The 23,097-nt window shown below is 41.5% G+C and overlaps 2 protein-coding genes across 2 annotated transcripts; one reads left to right on the forward strand and one right to left on the reverse strand.

Annotated features, from left to right (window-relative positions):
- Nucleotides 1-574: 574 nt before the first annotated feature.
- On the reverse strand, nt 575-12,215 carry ints6l (integrator complex subunit 6 like). The gene is made up of 18 exons (XM_027284183.1): nt 11,895-12,215; nt 11,678-11,755; nt 8,813-8,962; nt 7,546-7,635; nt 7,195-7,378; nt 6,976-7,104; nt 6,244-6,407; nt 5,793-5,945; nt 5,549-5,681; nt 5,024-5,118; nt 4,813-4,923; nt 4,007-4,222; nt 3,796-3,922; nt 3,463-3,605; nt 3,126-3,351; nt 2,617-3,021; nt 2,430-2,523; nt 575-2,245 (listed from the first exon to the last, which is right to left on the reverse strand). The coding sequence occupies exons 1-18, from the start codon at nt 12,003-12,005 to the stop codon at nt 2,143-2,145; spliced, it is 2,712 nt and encodes a 903-aa protein (XP_027139984.1). The 5' UTR covers nt 12,006-12,215; the 3' UTR covers nt 575-2,142.
- Nucleotides 12,216-15,958: 3,743 nt separating this feature from the next.
- Nucleotides 15,959-22,454, forward strand: mospd1 (motile sperm domain containing 1). Its single transcript, XM_010732885.3, has 6 exons — nt 15,959-16,120; nt 18,954-19,260; nt 19,346-19,421; nt 19,522-19,754; nt 21,533-21,694; nt 21,784-22,454. Exons 2-6 carry the CDS (start codon nt 19,104-19,106, stop codon nt 21,813-21,815), a joined length of 660 nt encoding a protein of 219 aa, XP_010731187.1. The 5' UTR covers nt 15,959-16,120; nt 18,954-19,103; the 3' UTR covers nt 21,816-22,454.
- Nucleotides 22,455-23,097: the final 643 nt, after the last annotated feature.

The following is a 23,097-nucleotide window of genomic DNA, read 5'->3' on the forward strand; positions in this document are numbered from 1 at the left end:
CAGCTGTGTGGAAACTATGGTTGCATCTGTGATTCTGCCTTGGCTAAATACTCGGACCTCCCCACCATCAACATATAAATTATCGCATCCGTGACGACACCTGTAAGTTTTTGAAGAGCTGTTTTGAAGCTCAGAGCCTATGGCGTGGATCGTTGGTGGGCTGAATGAAGCATAGTTGCTCAAACAAACAATCTGTAACAGCACCTACCTGTCAATCAAATTTATGCAGAATTAACACACTGTTAATTATGCCTAACTTTAAGCCCTAATATAATTTGTACAGGTGAGTTGTATATAAATTCACCCTCAGTACAGTTGTCATGAACGGGGAAATTAGCTACAGAGACCAAAACTGTTTTTTGTACCAGGCTGTAAACATGTTTATTTCTGCTGTGAAGATGTGAACATGGGGACTTATGGAGACTAGTTCTGGAGCCAGCCTCAAGTGGACGGTTGAGGAACCGCAGTTTTTGTCACAGCCGCAGAGGATGGATGCAGATTGTTTGGTTTTTGTTAAAGGCTCTATGTTCACTTCTAGGTAGAAACACACACACAATGACACGCAGACAGGAGATATCACTCTACCCGTGGTTTATTTTTTGTTTTGTTAAAAAAAGAGAAGCTTCATAAAACTTTTTTTTTCCATTTATATACGTATTTAACAGTTTACAAAATTGGCTTTAAACATTTCTTCCAAAATATTTCTTTATACTCTGAAATCACAAAAATAATCTCTATTCCTTATGAACATTTAAAAAGTAGTGTACATCTGTCATAAAAACAAGGAAACACAAAAAAAGGAGGCGGAAAAAAACTCGAGTTGATGTAAAAAGCAGCAGAGGGCAGCTTACCGGCTGCGAAAGTTCAACAACAGGTGAGGTCCGGACAGATGCACGAATTCCTCCGAATTAAAGTTGTAATTCTGGGAATCAATGGAGTGTTTGTGGCGCCGTCATGGAAGATTTACAGGACTGCGTGGGTGTGTGTGTGTGTGTGTGTGTGTTGGAGGAGTAAACTCTGAATGGATCCCAACAGCTGCATTCACTGAACTTCTATTGCTGTAATGGCAGGAACGAGGATCGTGATAATCAATAAACCAGTAAAAACAACTTGTCTTGTGGAAGATACATCTGTGGAGTAAACTGTGTGTCTGTCAATTTCAGCTTTAAAAAGCACTATTGTGTAAAGTTAGTCTGTAACAACATGGAGCCAGTTTGGGCGTTTAAAAGCCAAGACAGACAAGACTGACGACATGCTGACAAGGGCTGGGCAATATGACAAAAAGAGACTTTCTAGACTTTGCTCTGTTGTTTACACCGAGCTGCCTTTCCCTTTAATATGGCTACATTAGATATACATAATGTTTGCATCAATGTGATGCATTACCACGATTCGTCTGGTGTTTTATGGACCGGATTGGCCAAGAAATCGACATTTTCCATCTGGGGTATTTTCTCTTATCGTCGCTTCTCAATTGAATTTCCAGAATATGTCACAATATACGTTGTTGAAACAACATAAAAAAAAGGTTTTATGCATACTGCCCAAGCCCTAGTGCCGTCACAGCCAGGAAAATATGAGATAACTATCAGTTTGTAGAGTATGAGGTGTAACTGGGTGGACCGAATTTCTCCTCTTAGTCATAAATCTAAATGTGCAACACATTACTACTCGTAGAAAAAAACAAAACAACACTTTTCAGACCAGCTGAAGAAAGATCTGTCTCTAAACAGGAATGACTCTGCTGTCCCTTCTGTTCTGCCATTTGAGGATCTGACGGCTTATTGTCTGTCTGTCTAACAGTTTGTGTTTTGTGTGTCGTCTGAACAATGTGCCGATACAGACAAAAGCCATATGGATGTTTAAGGCATCTGTCAATATAAAGAGGATTATATCCGGCGTGGATCTGTCCTCAGTTAAACCCCTTACCCTCCACCTCTAACCGGATGTGATGTAAGAGAACAGGGACAGTCTGTGCTATCAGTGCATTTGTCCCTCCTCCTCCTTCAAGCCCCCCCAGTGTGTCTTTCTGAGGCTAATGAACACGGTTGTGTCTTGCATGGTGGTGAATCAAATGGTCAACAAAATAAACTTCAGACGAGACGAGCTTCATTTTCTTTTTATCTCTGGATGGCTTCGCCACTAACTGCCGTGATCGTTGGGAAGCTGTGAGGATGCCGCGTGCCTCGCCTCCACCTCAGCGAGCGCCGTCTCCAGCTGCTGGATCAGCACTCGCTTCTTGAACCTGTCAGAGGCGAAGGAGATTAGGGAGAAGCGGGGAGGGTTAGGGCGAGCGTCCAAAAAAACAAACCAGGGGAGATTCATGTGGGTTAACCTGCTTTAAAAAGATTGCAGTGTGGTTATGAGTCATTCGTAAGAGCTTCAGATACTTCAGAGACACTGGACAAAAAGTGTTTATTGTTTCTTACCTGACTGCCTCTCTGATAGCATGCTGGATGAAGTACTTCTGAACATTAACTGGTCCTTTGACCTGCTGCAGTAGTCGGAGTATTGCCTCATAATCTGAGAAAGAAAAACACAGCCATAATGTTCTTAATATGACACTTAATTCAGCAAATGAATGTGATGCGATATACTCCACTAGCCCGGACTCACTTCTCCCGGGTTTGCGGACCTCCTTGATGACCCGACTCCTCAGCTCTGCTTGGCTGCCGTCTAACGGGGCGATGAAAATGGTCTCAAGTGCTGCAGGGTCGGCGTCGGCGTCGGCGTCAGCGTCGACGTCAGTGCACTCCAGTTGGCTCTGCGGACTCAGTCGATCACAGTTGAGTTTCTCCTCTAGCTGCTGCTCGTCCAGATGATCTTCCACTAGTCTTTCCTCCACCATGTTGATGTCCTCTCCCTGATCTGCTGCCACCATCCCGTCCTTCTCCTCTAGGCTCAGTGAGGACGGAGTCCCCGCTACGGTGTCCAACTCGGCAGGCCAGATCTCCACCGACTCAGGTCCAAGAACCCCGTCTCCATTACTCTCAGTGACCACCACGTTGTTGCCATCCACTCCTGCGGGGAGTAACAAATATTTTAAACCTACTAATTCAGTGGGCAACAATTTATCACTAACTTCCTGTATTAACTTTCACATTCCAGCTGCATCGTGATCTAACCTTTGTGCTGTGGGATGGGTTTGAGGAGGTTCTGCTGCCCTGCTGCCGGACTCTTTCCCACCGCAACGTGGTTGGGGCTCCCCGGTGGAGTCTGCGGCCTCCGCAGTAACGGGGACATACTCCGCCTTCTCTTCATAGTGGCACCTGAGTTTGGATCGCCAGAATTTCCTCTTTTCTTGTTTTGAGGGCCCGCTACGAACTCATCTGCCTCATCGATCATCATCCCCTGAGACAGTCAAACACATGAACAAAGCGAAGCATTAAAGAGTGAAAGGACTAAATATCGATCGTGCAGAGGTAAAGTGACGCCCGGTATTTTATGGTGATGTATTTTTACCTTCTTATCCTGCTTGAAAGGATTCCCAAATGTGTGCAGGCGCTTCGGTTGGTCGGGGTCGATCTCTCTCAGAGGAGACGGCATCATTTTGAGGTACTCCTGATAGTTTCCCATCTGAGCCACTGGAATACTGTGCAGATAGTCTGACAAACACAGGAAAGGTTATTCATAAAACGTCATATTGCAAGGTTTAATGTAGATGTTTTGGCTTAAATAAATAAAATTCAAGGTCCTTAATTGACTTTTGAGCGCTGTTTCATCAGGACAGGGGACAGAACAAAAGATTTCAAGTGAAACAAAAATGGCTTTGTCCTCATCAGCAGGATTTCTCACCTTCGTCTTGACCTCGGATCAGTTTTTGTGACGTCCGCAGCAAATTGGAGCGCATTCGGGTGAGTTGATCCAGAAGGTTCCGTCTCGGGATGTCGTAGGCATTTCGATAAGCTTGAGGTTTTACGTCCTGCGAACACATCAGCATGTGTGGTCAGAGAAAACACACGTGTGTGTCATGCTCTCAGAAATGTCCCTTCTGTCCTCAGTCTACCTTGTTTAGCAGGGCGATCTGGAAACCGGCGAACTCTTTGAAGTTGATGTCCACCAGGCGAAGGGGCCCCTCTCCGGTGATTCCCTGCAGCAACTGCTTGAAGTCCCGGCGGTGTGCCAGTGAGAGAGAGCTGGAGTGGTTCTTCACCTTTATGCCAGTTTCTTGGGGAGCCTTCTTCCCCACAGACACGATCAGGCGATCTGATTCCATCTTTGCCTTTTTACCATCAAAACAGGGAGAAACTGTACACTTGACCACTGTGTGCTCGAACGATTCGGTTCTGGCTCAAATGAGACTTTGGGAAGGAATATTGTTTAGAGCAAAGACACATCAAAGAACTTTGTTGCGCTTTTTTTTCTGAGTCCTTTATATAAATAATTTCACACTCTATGCTTGCCATCTTTATAAGTCACTCTGACACTCTTGGAATAAAGTGTAAACAACTCCTACTACATAATAGAACAAAGAGAAAGAGTTTGCTTGTCCTCATGTTTGAGTGACAGTGTCTAACATCATTTGCATTTTGGTCTAATAGCAGATATTATTCTTTTTTAGTACATGTACAATGTTTTGATTATAACTGAAAATATGAAAATGTTTTACAAGTGTTTTGACATTATTTAGAAACATTTCATTAATAACTTTTTATTATTGACTCATAACTTCAGTTGTTGTGTGTCTAGGTGCCTTAACCGGTCAATTTTTTACCGTGTTATGACTTCCTGAAGAATAAGAAAGATCTCTGTGTCTGATGTCTTTGCTCTAAAACTAATATTTGCTCTGTTTCACGCTTGAGGACACGTTACCTGCTGGCTAAGCTTCTTCAGGTAGGAGATAACACTGTAACTGAGGCCACAGTCCATGGTGTCTGCAATAAGATTAGGCGCACCCATCATCCTCAACGCCTTTTTTAAGGGCTGTCAAAAGAGAGCAAAGGGAAAATGTGGATGTTAGTTGTACGCAGAAACGATATAAATTCCTGTGCTGAACGTTTAACTAAAGGATGCACGAGTTTACCATGAGGTAGTATGGAGGCATCGTCTTCAGGTACAACTCCAAAGCCTGCCGCCACTTGAGGTTTGGTTTTAGTTTGTGCACTTTAAACAAATCGTCTGAGAGGAGACAAAGAAAGGAGGACTGTGTGAGCATTACATTTCAGCACTCTGGCTCAGTGACCAGTCAGCCATCCACCTGCACCTCCTCCTCCTTCTGCTGCTGCTGCTGCTGCAGGGATGACTGTTGTGCACACATCAACATTCAGGAGGGGCATCTAAAACAAGCAATTTATTCATCTAAGCAACCCATTACCCCCCAAATATGTCTAATCTTTTTTTTGCAGTAGTATTATTAAAGATGAACCATAATAAGCTGCTCTGTTACTTGTGATCATGTTTATGACTGAAGATGATCAGAAAAAACAGACCGAAGATGATGAAGTGACCCAGAAACAGAAAGCTTGTTAAGTTTAACATCAGCTCAGATCCACTAACCCAGAAGTTTTGAGGCCACTTTGAAGAAACGGCTTACGGCCGTATGTCTTACCGAGGAGTGGGAGAAGGACCGGGTAGTTGTAAGGCATGACAAACAGGTTGACACAGGTGAGAGTGGTGCTGGCTTTGAGGTAGCCAAACGGCTGCCCCAGGTCATTCTGTTTCGCGCTGCTGCTAACAAACACCTGAGGACAACAAGAGAAATCATAATGTCAAATATTATTTTTGTTTTTTGAGCACCAGTGATAGTCAAAACAAGCGAACAGAGCAGATGGGTGTGTGAATATATACCGTACCTGCCAGCACATGTGTGGAGACTTCCGTTCCAAAATGTACTGGGTGAGTGGAGATGGCTCCAGTTCGTACTTGTCAAAGGGAAGCTTGTCGATCACCATGGGCTCACAGTCCACACACGAGAAACGCACCACGGGATGAGCAGTTCGAGGTGGCTAAGAAGTGAGGACATTGTTAGACACGTTTATCTGTGGTATAGATGACGGCTTTGAGAAAAAGAGAAGTGTCGATATATAGAGAGTAAAATAAGAGGGGGAGGTGAAAGTAAAAGAGGAAGTAGGCATGAATGTATAAACATCTATAGAGGTGCACACAAATAATATGAGATAAACAGAGTAAAACACAAACAGCCTCAATTTATATGTATTTAATTGTACACTGGATTAAGAAGTAACCTGCAGAACGACAGATTAGATGTGCTGCTGGGATATTTTAAAGCCTCTGTCTGCTCACCAGGGTGGGAGAATTCTGGTCCGGCCAGAAGGACTCTGGTATGGGCCAATGCCCAACTGGAACCCCCGTCTTGGGGTTCGGTCGCACATAGATGAGTTTGTGGCAACTGTGCCACAACTGTGGGCTGAAGGCTGACACAGGACGACTCGGCTCCACTGAGTTATCTGTAAAAACAAACAAAAGAAAATGTAGAAGTGAGAATGCCAAATTCAAGCAATTTGGAGAGCAACCACTGTCAAATAAAACCTGGTCACTGGTATAAATAAGCTTTTTTTTATCATTTAAAAAATACTTTTCTATATAATAATTTTCAGTTTAAACATAAACCAAAAACTACAATTTCTCCTTTTACCAGTAAAATGATGTGTGAGTTACTCCTTTATATTTGGCCAATCTAGAATATGCACTCAGTTCCCCTTTCAGTGTTAAACTGCACTGTGGTTATCCCGGATAAGAAGATTCTCTTCTGCTTTCAGCTATTTTACTGCCCACAGTTCCTTTTGCTTTAACTTATCATGTAAAGTAACGCGATAATGTGCTCAGAAACTCAATAAAACGCACTTCTTCTGGACTGCACAAGCTATTTGATTCATGCTTGATGCACCTGACTGAGCAGTGAAACCTTTTCTGGTAACCAAAATGTCATGACAGCAAAGTTTCACTTTCTATTCTGAAGGCAGGACAAAGGTGAAGTCGTTTTGTTCTTTCAGTGAGCGTCATTCAATAACTCACCTTCCCCAATTAGAGGCGGATCCGGCCCTGTCTTCTCAAAATTTATTACAACACCACTTTGAACTTTTTGGACCAGAGACTCCAGACACTGGTTTAACATCCTCTGCGTCCTCACACAGTATGATCGCCCTAAGAGAAAAACAGACACAACTCTTATATATAATAGAACGAGCGCTCCCAAAAGTGGTGCTGTAAGTAGGATCCACGTTGGGGCCGAACCTCCAGTGACTTCACACATCTGGGTGATTGCAGACTCGTCTGTGGGGACGCTGCCGAGCTGCTCGTTTTCTGGTGTGGCTGCTCCTGGCAGCCTCAGCACCAACGCAAACAGACGCTGGTCCCAGCGAAAGGGCTCTTTGGTCAGCTCACTGCCTGCCAGTGGAGAGTTCAGAGGCAGGTGCAGCTAAAAAGTGGAGAGGGTATGGAAAGACGAGCATGGACAGGACAGGAGAGGAGTTGTACATGTGAGAACCGCCCTAAAGTCAACAACTGCAGAGTTTTACAATGCGTATTCATAACCGATCACATTACACTACATGGTAGCAGAACTGCGTTTGTTTGTGTTCTCACCTCATCTGGCACCCCAGAGCTGTGTGTAAGCTTGTTCCCATCAGTGATAGTGATGATCACAGATGGCTCGAGGAAGAAAGGGTTACGGCCCTGGAAGGGAAACAGCAACATCTAGCAATTAAATCCAAGTCCACAGTGACCCCGATTACTCCCACCAGTCTGCTTTTTATCTTTATGTTCCAAACCACAAACACTGTTCTGGGCTCTGTGGCGCAAGATGTAGCCGCACACTAATGGCAAAATACAGCGGTGCTGTTTAAACACAGTAATTAGCAGAGTATTAACAACACACATCTGATAACCTCCTGGATACTCATTTGAAATATGTGTTGCATCTTGTAGCTGTAAGCTGCAGAGTGTCCTTGTGTTGGCCTCTGCCACCGTGCTATCAGGGTGAGCCTTGTCTAATTCAAACACAGATCATGCATTAGTAGATTTACACACACGTACATCATGCACCGGGCTTGTATCACTGCTTGAGCATAGTAATCTAGTCTCTGCTTTTAAGCAGCGGTTAGGGAGGAAGGATGTGTGTGTGAGGAGCTGATGACAGTGCTAACTGAGGCAAGACAGAGTAGATTAAGATGCAATGAAGAGTCAATATTCTTCTCATTGTCTCCAAGTGAAGGAATAAAGAACGAGCAGCAGAGAGCTTTGTCAAAACAGTTTATCCAGGAAAAGTCCAGACTCAGTCTCCTGCTGCCCAGAGCTAATTTGTCTCTTCAAAATACATAACCTCCTACACTTGTATTGTTTTCAGACTTTCTTGGACCTCATCTCTGTCTCTAAGGCCCCTCGCTGCTTCACTTAATCCATCAATAAACGATAACAAAAACATGACACTGTCAACCAGTGTGTATAGAGTATTAAATGTGTAAGTAATGTGTTTTAATCACAACCACATGTCATAGTATCTGTAAACTATGTTAATAATCATTAAAATAGGCTGCAGATAACAATATCAAACTTTAAGATGTCAGAACATAGTGGAATTTGTCCATCAAGTAAAAAACAGTGTTATCAAATTGCTTCTTTTGTCCGACCAACAGTTTTCTGACAAAATTATAAATAGGTTCAGCAAAATTCTAATGAAATTCTGTCTCATAGCAACAAATAAAACTACTGCCACACAAACAGGATGCAAAACAGGATGTTTGTTTCCATACGGGCTCACCTGGTAGAGCAACATGGGTTCAACTCCGTTCCTGTCTACTGTCACTATCCTAAATAAAAGCAAATACAATAAAGTAAATAAAAAAAAACGTACCTGTCCGTAGTTGTCGATGCCTGAGACGAGGCGGTTGAGGTTTAGCAGATCAAAGGCTGTGCGGAGAGCGTGACCTAATGTGGTCAGCCCAGATGCCTGCAGGTTCTTCAGCTCGCACATGAAGGTGGCGTGGTTCTCCTTCCAGCCGGCCTGAAACACAAACACAGACAGTGTGCTGAATGCTCTACAAGCAGAAGCAGAAGGCCTGGAATCACAGTGTGTTGTAATCACAAAGGAAAAAAAACAGGCTTTTTGTTCATTCATGTCAAGCACGTTTGGTAAAAAAGTTTTAGCAACCCGTTGACTCTGTGCAGCGTTACGTAATAGTGACCATCAGGTCATGTCAAGCTTTGGAAATAAAAGATAACATTGTTGAAATACAGTCGCAACATTTGAACTGTTTAAGAGAAAGAGTCTGATTTCATACATGACAAGCATCCAAAAATACACTTCCCACTTGGACAGCCTGTCCTCTCTACTGACTGGGATATATACTCCCACAGGAGAGGACGTGGGTGTATGACTGCTCTTGGACTTTTCTCCAGTGGGGCCAAGTACCTTACTAAGTACCTGCTGCAGCTTCATGCTTAATCTAAGGATGACCTGCAAGCTAACCACTTCCTTTATCAGGAGAGAGAGTGGAAGAGGCTAAACACACACACACTCACACAGATAAGAAGTGAGAGAGAAAAAACTTGAAGCACCGGTTTCAACATGCATGCTCTAAATCACCGCAGATTATTACAGGAGAAAAGCAGTAAGCCAGACACTTCTGTGTAGGCTGGTAGCTTATCTTGCACTCAATAATGCAGACTATAGGATATTTCTATTTCCTTCTCAACCAGCCTCCTCTCCCTCCTTCTACATCAACAATTTATTGCCTCTGTAACTGTGCAATCAGAGCAGCCCCATTCAGGATAACCTCGTCCTTTCATCTCTATCCTCAATGCACAAAGCAGGTAGCAACAACAAAAGGAGCGCGGAGAGGAAGAGTGTGGAAAAAGAAGACTTTACAACAAGTGAAATGCACCTTAGACGGGTGCACCTGGATGATTTCAGGTGAAGAATCAGATGGATTACTCGGCAAAGGTGCGATACACAAAGAGCGATGATCTAGAATTCAGTACTGCAACGTCAATGACTGAATAAAGTAGAAGGCATCACACGAATGGCAGCATCCACTTGTAACATTCAGTCATGACCCCAGTCCTACACTCACGCCTGCAGAAACGGGATAAAAATGACTCAATGATGTTTTAAGTGCCAGGCCGCCTGCTCAAAGTGGAAGTCCGTTTGGAGGTCAATAAAGAGCCAGACATAGACTGACAGTTATTTTGCTTTTAGCTTGCAATGTGCGCGCCAAGCAAGAATGTACATTAAAAAAAAAGAAAAAGAAAAGAGAACTATTTTATGCTGTAGTAACTTCAAAAAAAAAAGTACGTTTTATTTACAAAAATAAAACGTTTAACAGACTGGTTTAAAGTAGCGCTTAGTACATAAATTATGAGTTAAATATTTAAGTTAACCGCACAAGACAGAAGCTCTAATCAGCTCATGAAATAAAACACATTTATTTTACACCCCTGATTTATTTATTTTTTTACTTCACCAGCTCTATTTTTCATCTTTCACTTCTTCTCCCATATTCTCACTCCGAGCTCGTGTTTAATTATTCATACATTTCCCATTTTCTTTGTTGCTTGCATGATCATTTGAAGTGCATCTCTAATGCTGGCCGTGTATATATATATATATATATATATGATATGAAGAGTGTGATGCATACTATGCTAGTATACTATATTATGATAATATAGTTGGTATTCGCTTATAAATATAGACTGTAATGTCGCTTCTGGTTTGCTTATTAAAAAGGAGATGCAGCTGTTGGAATAGTGATGCAAAGTACACTGAAACTGAACCATAAAAAATATCTTCCTCTATATTAACTAGTCATTACACGTGCACTATACTTTATGCCTCACACAAACTACTAATAATGCAGTAATTAATTAAGAGTGATGCAAAGAAAAAAAAGTAGATTAAGGAAAGCAAGCTATTCTTTATGTATTCGAGTGTGCATGACATGGGACAGAGTGAGAACTCAGCATATTGTTTTGAGAAGTGTTGTTTGTAGACAGAGTCAGGCAAGCCAAGAGATGTCTAATACAGACCAGTCACTGAAGCAGATCAGGGACTTTAGGGGGGTTTATGTGGGTGCTAAGGATTGCATTTTATTGGGCATGGGAAGCTCAGTGAGAGATGTGTGCCAGGTCATAAAACAAGTCAATAGATTAGTGGATAGCTTTGTTCACATGAAATTATTGCAGTGATTCACAGGCCTTGCCTGGTTGTGTGTGTGTGTGTGTGTGTGTGTGTGTGTATATAAAAACCAGAGCATAATGATCATAATATCGGTATGACAAATAATTAACACATGAATATCTTCTAGCGAACTTACATAAAAATAAATAAAAACGATGAAGAGGGGGGGCTTATCAACTTTCAGCACAGATTGACCAATGGGAATGCGTGGATGATGCGAGGGGGCGGAGTTAGGGATGATTGGCGGGCTTCTTGACCAATCGAGACACCGCACTACGTCACGGGCGATAATAAATCTCTCCGCCTCCATCTCAACGCCCGAGACTTTTCTCGACACAAAAGCAAAATGTCGGCTGGACGGTCGGAGGCAGTGCGGCTCCGGGTCTGCGGGTACTCGGAGCAACAACAAAAAAGGCCGTTTTTTCGCCACCGGTTGGGGGGGTGGGAAGCCGCCCAACACTGACTACAAACCAGAAGGACACTGACAGAAAAATACGTTCGACTTGTCCAATAAAAAAAATTGTATCAGTTGCTAATTACCTTCACTCCGTATGGTGGATCATCGAATGTAACTAGCATGTACCTGTCGCCTCTACTAGCCGGGTCTCGGGCACGCAGCTGTCAAAAAAACAACAACATATAATTAATTTCGACCAAGCGGAACCCTAAAGCTTCCTCTTTTTAAAAAAAAAAAATAAAAAAAGGTGCATTCTTGCCTGGAAAAAAAAAAAAAAGTCGGGGTAAAATCATTCTTTACCTTCATAAAGACCTCAACCGCGCCTTTAGCAACGTCCAGATACGTCGTACCCAAATAAGTGCGCTGATTCATAGAGGCGGACGTGTCTAACAGGAAAAGTAAAATAGGCATTTTTTAAAAAAAATTAAAAAAAAATGTAAAAGCCCGCGGTTTGTAAATGCTTTTTTTTTTTTTCTTAAAAATAACTGTTGTCCACATATGTTGGCCAAACAGTTCACACATGTGTGTATATATATTGTTAATATTATATATAATATATATAAGCCCCCCCCCTCCCTCCAGAAGAGGGCCGTTGGCTCCGACGTTGTCTCGAGCTGCCTTTCTAGAGCTCTGTCTGAGCTCGCGCTGTTCAACTTCTGCTCCTAACCGAATGGAACGCCCCGCTCTCACGCCGCGGCGCCATTGGCTGAGCGGCGTTCCATTGGCCACGCCCCCTCCTAGCCGATATATAAATATATAAGGAGGTCGACATGGTGTGTGTGTGTGTGTGTGTGTGTGCAGTACATTATTTTCTTAAGTGGCCGGATGTCCAAAAGTGTGTGCCTTTAGGTTTAAAACCAAACAATGATAAGTTGTATCATATTCATAGACTTTGAAATTTGTTGCCAGTTCCTTCACATCCCGCCTTCTTCCTTCACACACATGCTCACAACCTCTAAGTCTCTCTCTCTCTCTCTCTCTCTCTCTCTCTCTGTCACTCTCTTGCTGCGTTCAAGGCCCCCTTAAAAGATCCGTCCTGTCTCACTCTCAAACACAACATAACAACAACACGTGCAGCTACATGGCCTAAACCAAGTAAACAAAAAGTGTTGTGATATATTTGTGATAGATAGATAGATAGATAGATAGATAGATAGATAGATAGATAGATAGATTAGAAGGAAATTCAAGCATCCAGTTGCAGCATGTAAACATACATTAAAATTAACCTATAAGATAAATCTGAATTTAAATTAAACCTGTGCGAAGATGTTAAACGTACAAAGAAATAAAAACCAGTAAACCAAGATTTACAAATAAAAAATATATATTTTTTAAATGAAAATAATAAATAGAACTACAAATATAGATAAAAAAAGCAATGTACAATTAAATTAGGCTGTAGAAAATGTATGAAAGTCACAGCATGGAGCAGAGGTAGTGCAAACAGAGTCAGAAATGCACATTTAGATGAGAACCAAAAGCTTAGTGGAGACATACACAAATATAAATATCCAAACGAGACCCCAAAAACATTTAGTATTGGAAATATAACAGTGGGAAAGTCACTTTTACCATCAAACCTCCAGAACCATGAAAAGTACCCCCTGTTCTGCATGTGCTTTCATAATGCTAATAAATCCGACTGCACTTGAAGGCAGCATTGCTGTTACATTAGTGTCCTTTAACACTTTTAACACAAACACATTACTATTAAATTTGATCGCAAACTCATATTTATTGTGAACTCTTTTGTAGACTTTGTATCAAACAAGATGAGACAAAAATGACTGATATATTTAAAGGTCAGTGGAAAGTCATGGTAGCCTACGATAAAGGCCTCATCTCTGGTTGACAGGTTTTTCTGCTTACGCTACACTTTAGATGTTGTATAACAAAACTATTTACAGTTATTTTCCATTTGCTATCTAAAAAAGGTTGGCTGTACAATAAATGTCTGTCCTTCTGACTTTGAAACACAACATAACAATAACACATGCAGCTTACATGGCCTAACCAAGTAACCAGAAAGTGTCATACTTCAGGTAAATATGTGTTTTGTGCAATGCAGTGGTAGAATCAAGAAATTGGAAATATGACAGTGGAAACGTCACTTTCACCATCAAACTTTTAGAAAACATAAAAAGTACCCTCTGTTCTGCATGTGCTTTCATAATCCTAATAAATCCGACAGCACTTGAAAGCAGCATCGTTGTTTGTTTTGTTATGACCTTTTAACACTATCAAGCACACTACCATAAATTAAACACTTAATCGCAAACTAATATTAATTATAAAATCTGAGTCGTATTAAACTAGATTAGACAAAAATACCTGATAGATTTAAAGGTCAGTGGAAAGTCATGGTAGCCTATGATGCCTACCTGTAGCAGGATAAAGGCCTCATCTCTCATTGACAGGTTTTTCTGCTTATGTCACACTTTAGATGTTGCATAACAAAACTATTTACAGTTGCACCACCTCTAAAAACAGGTTAGATGGACGATAAATGTCTGTTTTGACTGAAAAAATCAAGTATAACATGAACATTTCAATGTATATTTAAGTTTTTGATCGTTGTAGCTGTGTGCAATATGAGATAGGCTGGTAAACAATGATAATCAGGCGTGATCATGGTGGTGAAACACTTCAAAAATCAATGCACTTCAATCTAATCATCATGTAAAGTAGCTATGTGTGAGCTCCATTTTGTGTTCCCGCTATAAACGTCAGGCTTAATCAGTTCAGTACAGTTAATATTTATAAATAATCCGCAGATATAATCATCCTATTTGCACGAGGAGCGTGATGGAGTCACTTCACATCCTCCTTGCATAGAAAAACATCTTTCTACGTCCGCTTTGTTGACGTCCTGCACGTACTCATCATTCGCCCTCCGTAGTGATGGGAAGTTCGGTTCTTTTTAGGGAGTCAGATCATTTGACTCCGTTCTGTTGGCTCCCAAACGGCTCTTCATTTCACCACTTATATACCCTTCATAATTCAGCCAAATTTAGCACTATTTTGACTAATTATCTGTATGCGTACACATAGAACATATACATATTCAATACATCCTTTGTACTAAAGTATTCAAAAGTAAAAATTACATTTTCTAATATCAATAAATTGCTGTAGCCAGTTGTTTTAATTGCCTTTTTTACACCCTTGTAACTCTCTGAATACATCCAATGAATACACTAACTTACTTGTAGAACCACTGTGCTACACAAATCAGATAGAAACTCCTATAAAACACAGTTCTCATGTGTCTGTGAAGGTTGTTTGTGGACTCAACTTAACTCAACTCAACTCAAACTTTATTTATAAAGCACATTTAAAAACAACTGAGGTTGACCAAAGTGCTGTACAGGTTAATACATATAATATACATATAATACATATAATGCCATAATTACAAAAGGTTAAGATAAACACTAAGATACTTAAACTTGGTTAAAAGCCAGGGAGAAAAAGTGTGTTTTTAGGGAAGATTTAAAAACCTCAAATGATCCGGGCAGATCAGATGTGCCAGGGCAAGTTATTCTAGAGCCTATACTGATAATTCTGTTCATTTCAATTCCAGTATTGCCATATTTATACTATTTATATCTCCAGACTTGGCACTGTCTTTTCTATTCTCAGATGTCTTTTAGCTTGTATATAATTTTATATCTATATTTTTATTTTATATTTTTACATCTTCACTTGTATTTTATATTTTATATTTCATGTTTAGTGCTGTTTGCACCGGGATAAGCGGGAAACAGAATTTCAATTCTCTGTATGTCCTGTACAGTGATGCGCGGGTCCATGTTTGATCGACCTGCACCGACCGACGTTTTAAACTAACCCGCCTGAATTCAGACCGCAGCAAATAATTGTGAAATATTGTATCCAACCCGCTTCCTGACCCGCATTTTAAAAAAGTAGTCTATACTTTCTCTACCTCCTGTAGAGCTCGTGGCATCTTTGTGCCAGTAATTCAGCCAATAAAGTCTGTGTATTTCACAAAAAAATTTGACTACTACATAAATTACAAAACTTTACTCAGCATCTTTATTTCAAATGACCCGACCAACCACGACCCGAATATCATTAAAAATATTGTTTGGTGACTCGTAACCCGCGGGCACCCACTCAATTTGGATCAACCCGCGCATCACTGGTCCTGTACATATAGCAGCATTGACAATAAAGTTGACTTATGCACTTTATAACAAAAACAAAACAAAGGAGACAATAACCTCATCACTGTACCTCCTAAAAACAACTTATTGTAACTCATTTTAAACTGCTTCATATTTGTACATTGCACCTAAAAAAAAAAGAGTCGGTTCAAAGAGCCGGTTCTTTGAACCGACTCGTTCACAGACGACACACCACCAGCCCTCCGCCATTCCGGCATGCACTGCAGAGTATTATTGACAAAGGCTGAGCAGCAGAAACAACAACAACAGGGTGGATCGAGGGCACAAACCCGGTCACAGCGCTAAGATTACACTAACCCGAGTGCTGACAACAAGGTACAGTCTCACGTTCAGCTTTTCCTCGACGTGAAGCAGCTCCGTGTCTGTGTCTGTGTCTGTGTTTTATGATGACACTGCGTTTGGATCGAGGCTAACATCTGCTAGCCGAGCGTTAACGACGTGTTGTTATTATTACAGCGAGAAATTCAAAATGTATCGATCAGACATGATCAGCATCATCATTAATTAACCTAAATCTCCTTTACCAACTATTACACCTTTAAAGCAGCTGACGTATTTGTGCCTAACACAATCTAAATATAAAGATATCCAGACAGCTGGATATCTAACAATAACACTTGAATACATATAAATAAAACATATATAATGATAAAAATATTATAATTTTAGGTGTACGCGTGAGAACAAAAAGTGTCGCAACGCCACGAGCCCTCCTCTGTCCTCGAGCTCTGCCGTAACCATGTAAACACACGCAGACAGACGCACGTGACCGACCACATGGAGTTCACCTCGTGCGGTTTGCGGATGTTTAAACTCGTTAAGATGATTTAAAATTGATTTTAAACCTGCTCTGCCTTTTAATTCAATCAAGCATCCATCCCATCATGTTTAAAATAAAATGAAATAAAGATACATGTGAGACATCTGACATGGTTTTGAAGAGTCATGTCTAATTATGAAAGAGTTTGTCAAACAGTGTTTTTATATACAGAAGTGTAACTGCCACGTGTATTTCTGTAAGTGGTTTAAAATCATAAATACTAATACTACTCAAGTATCCAGTAGCAGAATGCAAACATACATTTAAACATACATAAACATACATTAAACACACATAAACATGCATTAAACATACATTTAACATACATAAACTTACATTAGAAACCAGCCTACAGCACAGTAGTGTTATGGCCCCATAAAATTAAATATATAATATAATATTTAATCTTGATGCTGCCTCAATGAGACCATAACATATAAAAAGGACGCCACACAAAAGTTTCAAGGTTGGCCAAACAAAAAAAATATAAAAGTTACATTTATTAATAAGATGCCACTAGGGAAGAGAAGAAAACAATGAAAAACATTTAACCCATAAAGTAATAAACCAAAAAGTGATGGAGACCCAGGCCAAAAGAAACAAGAGAGGGAAACAAAGGGCGGCCACGCTGTGTGTGCACTTCCCTACTAACGAGGGAAAAACTGGAACCGAAGGTCTCCAACTCAAACTAACATAACAAACTAAAACAAGAAAACTCTGCCATCATGGACAGGGTTAAAACAAAAAAGGGTTAACTCAGCTCTGCTTCCACCTGTGGAGGAAGGAACAACGAGGGAGAACAGCATCCCCCAAAAAGAAAAGAAACACTCCCAGGTGTGGAACACTCTAGCCATAGGTTAAAATGAACCTGAGATAGATCTAAATTTAAATATGTACACAGAGATTAAGCATTTGTAGCGAAAATTAAACATTTGTATAGGATTTAAATATGTACAGAGGAATTTAAAATGTGCAGAGGAGTTAAACATTTGCATAGAGAATAAATATATAACTGTGTAAACGTCTATACAAACAGAAAACTGTATAAAAGTAGAAAGTAACCGTAGAAATAGAAACAAGTTTTATAAAAATATGAAATAAAACTACAAATACACAGTAAATATACGTTCAAATCAGATCTATATTATTATATTTATTATTATTATTATTACAATAATGTTTGATTTGGTGTGAGAGTGGCCAGTTCAAGTCCATCAAAGTTTTGAGTATAGAGTGCCCTTGAGCAAGGTATCAGTCCTCGAACTGCCACATGGCTGCTCAGCATCACTCCACCAAATAGAAAACTATATAAAAAGTGAAAAATAGAAATGTTTTATAGAGCTAACAACTATATGGAATTAAATTAGACTGTGTAAAGGGGATAAAAGTCATCGCTGGACTGATATATCATCCATCCATTTTCTGTTTACCCTCATCAGGGTCACGGTGAGGCTGCAGCCGATCCCAGCTGACTCGAGGCGAGAGGCGCGGTACACTCACGCCAGTTCATCGATTCAATAGACCGTCTTCACTGTAGCCGCTTTGACGTGAAACTATCCCCGTGCTTTCCGCACATATCGTGTGTCTGTTTTGTGTTTTCGTAATAGCTGCTGCGACGCAAGAATTCCCCTCAGGATGAATAAAGTAATCTATCTATGAAATAATAGGGTTCATGCAGATAATCAGAGAGAGACAGAGATGCTATAAAACAGTGATAACTATAAACTTTAATGGACTAAAAGTAGTAATAATGATAATAATCCTAAAAATATTATATGTGGTGGATGTCCACATGTGTAGCCACGATCCACGAGAACCTGCGAGACGAGAAAGCAGAAAAACTCTCGGGAAGAAGCATCACAGGGCACGTAGAGACGCCTATGGGCAATTTAGAGTCACCAATTTAAACTATTCAACGTCTTTGTACAGACACTGTTGTGAGCGCTCACCACTGCACCACCGTGTCGCCCGTATTATCAGCCAACATCTTGCAGGTATCAATATGAGTATCAATATGGAGGCCAGGTGATAAATTACAAGAAACTTTAGCACTGAGATGGTGTAGAAACAACGTCTACCTGATATAGGCTACGATAATATACTGTTGATGGAGTTTATAGATTTTTTAAGCTCTCATGTATTGATATTGGTCTTGGCCTTGAAAATCCTGCATCAGCTGGGCTGTGGGTGAAACCTTTAAAGTTCATTTATATACTGCTATACAAATATTAAGGTTTAAAGTAACTAGAAGGAACAGCTGCTTGGCATACAAATGAAAAAACAAGTAATAAACATACTTTATTATTCATCGCCTGTGTCTTTTCACAGTATGACGACATGACCCTGAGGCGATGAGACTCCAAAGTGCCATTTCCACCTGAAGGGACTTCACGCAGCTCGATAGTTAGAGAGTGAAGGGGTGGTGGGGGGCCCAGGCAGACCGCGGACGGGGGAAGGTGAAGAGCTCAGCTGGAGCCAATGCAGCAGCAGCAGCATCGACAGCCTGAGCTGGTGGAAGGAAGCCTTCCCGTGTTCGTGTTCCCCACTGAGCTCGTGTTCTACGCCGATGATCAGACGTCTCACAAGCAGGTGCTCACCCTCTACAACCCCTATGAGTTCGCCCTCAAGTTTAAAGGTCAGTTGGCAGAGTTGAACACAGTTCATGCCGTGTTATGTTTGTTCTATAATCCTGATAAATGTTTTTTTCTTCTGTTCATCAGTGCTGTGCACAGCGCCAAACAAATACACGGTGGTTGATGCCACCGGAGCGGTCAAGCCACAGTGTTGTGTTGACATGTGAGTTTATGTTTGAGCTGTGCATTCCCTATTCTGCTCAACTTAAAGGGTCGTCGGACAGTTTTTGAGTCACGTGTTTGCTCATATACTGTTCACACAGAGTAATCAGACACCGGGATGTGCGGGCTTGCCATTTCGGAGTGTACGACAAGTTTCGACTGCAGGTGTCGGAGCAGAGTCAACGGAAAGCTCTGGGTCGCAAAGAGGTGACGGCCACGCTCCGGGCCTCGGCCTCACAGGAGCCGCCCAGCCCCCGACCGCAAGATGAGGAGCGCAGACTCAGAGAGCAGTTCGCGGACAGCGAGTTCTTTGAGCAGACTGCGTTTCAGACAGGTAGGACGAAAAGCCTTGTTGTGTGGTGTCGCCACTAGATGGAGCCAAATGAACACAAACTCAGCGTTTACAGATCAATGGTACATTATATCCGCATGTGCTCTAGGATATAAAAGCTTAGTATGAGAACAGTCACATAATAATGTACAGATTGAAGGTGTGTACTAGTGTATGTGTCTTCTTTCATGATGTCATGTTATCCTGCTTCCTGTCTATCATAAAACAAAACATAATTTTATAGACTTTAAACTTTCTGAGACAAACTAAACAGAAATAAAACTGGTAATCATCATCAGGCATCAACGATACATCTACAATACTAAAGCGGTGGAGTCTTCACTGTTCACTTGTGTTACGTCCAGATATAAGGGTATGAAGAAGTGACATAAAAACCAGATGTTAAGGTTCATAGCCAAAGGAGTTTTATTATATGAACAGTTCAAAGGAGGCTGTCAGTGGCGTAGTGGGTTAAGCAGCCGCCCCGTGTGTGGAGGCTATAGTCCTCGCTGCAGCTGGCCCCGGTTCGAATCCCACATCGGACGGCCATTTACTGCGTGTCACTCCCCCTCTCTCTGCTTCCTGTCTATCTTCAGCTGTCCTATCATTAAAGGCATAAAAGGCCAAAAAATAATCTTAAAAAAAAAAAAAAGTATAACAAAAAGAGAACTCCAAACAGAGTCTATACTATTCTTAAACAAGTTAAACCAAACGAGAGACAAAAACCTCACTGTCTAAACTACTTTTATAATAAAAAACATCAGAAACAGCACCCCTAAACTAGTGGATCTAACAAAAGCCAATCTCGTGCAATCAGTGCAGTCTACAAAACCAATCCTAGCCCAGTCCCAACAATGCTCCCCACCAACCTCCACAATTTCCAAACAAGATTCAGGTACCATCAGACGAGGGGAGCTCACAGCACACAGTGAACACAAGCCGCCCGGATTCTCTGGCGGCTGCGGTTTAAATGCCTGTGATGCTGATTAGTGGGCGTTCTGATTGGATGCCGCGCCAATCTCGGCCCTGCACGACTCACGGACGTGTGCCGATGGTGACCCCGCCTCCTCCAGTTGGGGCCGACCCGGAACGGCAACAGCACACCTGTATTTTCATAGTGAGACACTACACACAGATATAAACCGGGGACGAGACGGCGGCGGCCGTAACAACTTGTATCAACACGTGCAGAAATGTTTCGATATTCTGAGCGCACACTTCATCAGCTTTGTGGCCGTTAACCCTGCCTGAATGTTTGGTTGTTTAGCTCTAACGTTCTTTGAGCTCTTTCTTCTTTAATGCAAGCAACATTTGTTTGTAAAAAAAATAATGAAAGTCTGGTGATTTTTAGATTTATCCTGCAAGTCAGCAGGAAAAGAGCAAATCAACCGTGAATTGGAACCGATCTGAAGTTTAGTCCGTGTTTACAAAGCCTGGAATATATTGTTTCTCTCTGCCTCCTGCGTTGTTGCTCGAAAACTATTAAAACTTTTGTCCTCATACAACATCTTGCTGCAGTAAATACTCATTAAAGCACTATAGCCCGCGACAAATGCACAATTTACTCCTGCTTGAGTAATGTTTGATTTTAAAAAACTGCAGTTGTAAGCCCTTTTTACACATATTCATGAATCATTACAGTCCCCTAGGACATAAATCTGTTATAATGGGTCAGGGTGCATCTGTTGGTAGTAATCGTCTTTTCGTGTGGATTTGTTCACATCCTCATCTACTCTGATCAATGCGCCCGCTTCAAGTTTATCCATGTGTGTGAGTTACAGAAAGCCGTCCTGTTGCTGGAGGCCCGAGTCTGCTGACAGTGCTGCTTGGGCTGGTGTGTATGGCCGCCCTGATGCTCCCGACGATGGGGGAGCAAGAATCAACCGTGCCTGTCTACCTCCACTTAAGTGTTAACAAGAAACTTGTAGCTGCTTATGTTCTCGGTAAGTGAAACGTGAATCGCAGAACGAGAAGTGTGAACTTAACCTGCCGATGTTTCTGATCTCATATAGCCGCTCTGTGTTTGTTGCAGGTCTTCTTACGATGGTCATTCTACGCACATGAAGTCCTGCGAGCAGAGAGGATTGATCACACGACGGAGCGAGCATTCTCACACCGGAGCCACTACTACGCTTCAATGAGTACAGCTGACAGCAGAGGGGGGACAGGGGGTATTTATTCAAATCACCCCCTCACTCCCTGATAAATACCCTTTTTAGTATCCTTGTTTTCAAATCCACATGTTTGTGTTAATGACACAATGCTGAACTCTGGAGTCCTCCAGTGTGTAGGTCAAAGGTGGCGTGAGAGGAGCTGTCCCTGGTCACGGCCCGTGAAGACACATGAGGTCATTCAAAGTGCTGTCTGGTCTCATATTCCCCGTCTGTATTTTTATTGCCATTACGTAACAGAATGTGGTTAACTTGAGTGTGAAGGACGTGCAAACATGATACGTGTATATAAAAAGCCATTAAAATGTTATGGTATTCACCTGTAACCATTATATTGATGTTTTTAGTGTAGACTCAGAGGACTAAATGCAGTTTATTCGCATGTGTCTGAATATGTTTTTAATTTTTTTTTTCCAGCAGTAAGATACTTTTTCATGTCACCAATGGAGAGATCTTCTTTTCAAAGACAGTGGTTTTGTTTGCCGTACTATATCGATGCTTCATCAAAAAGTTTAATAAAGTCTTAAATACAGCTTGTCTGGTTTAATGTTCGCAGATCAAATCAGGTGTCGGGTCAGCGGGATGTGGAGCACGTAACATGACAATAAGGCCTCTGTAAGCCTTTGAAAATAATCCCACACTGTCCCTCGGGGGTTACTTTATCGGGTTTGAGGACAGAAAACAACACCGCTAAAAGGTTGTACTGTTTGGTTACACAGACATAAACAATGTTCTGAGATGACACTTCACTGGACTTCGGTCCAATAGTCTTTATTCTGCACAGGGAGATTCCTAACCGAGTGAAATGACCCAGAAGTATTAACTTAGGAGCTTCAATGCTTCCTTTCTTACCTCCTTTTTAGCATAGGATACACTGGTCCATGCACGAAAGGAAAGACCTACGACAACACATCGACACTAGTAGGTCATTCACAAGCAGACGTTAAAAAAGTGTGATGCAGACTGCAGCAGAGAGAGAGAGTGTGAATATAACTTCAAACATGTTGACTGTGGAGCTGCATTCACACACAAAGTGTTCAGGTTTGTTCTCTGCTGTTGTGAAACACTTTCTCAAGTTGTTGCAAAATGTTAGTAAGTTCATATAATTAACATAAATCATGTCAAATCTTCTCTAACTCTGACGTCCAGCGTCCTGCAGATCAAGAAATTACTGT

This window comes from Larimichthys crocea, chromosome I, assembly GCF_000972845.2.
Source record: "Larimichthys crocea isolate SSNF chromosome I, L_crocea_2.0, whole genome shotgun sequence".
NCBI lineage: Eukaryota > Metazoa > Chordata > Actinopteri > Sciaenidae > Larimichthys > Larimichthys crocea.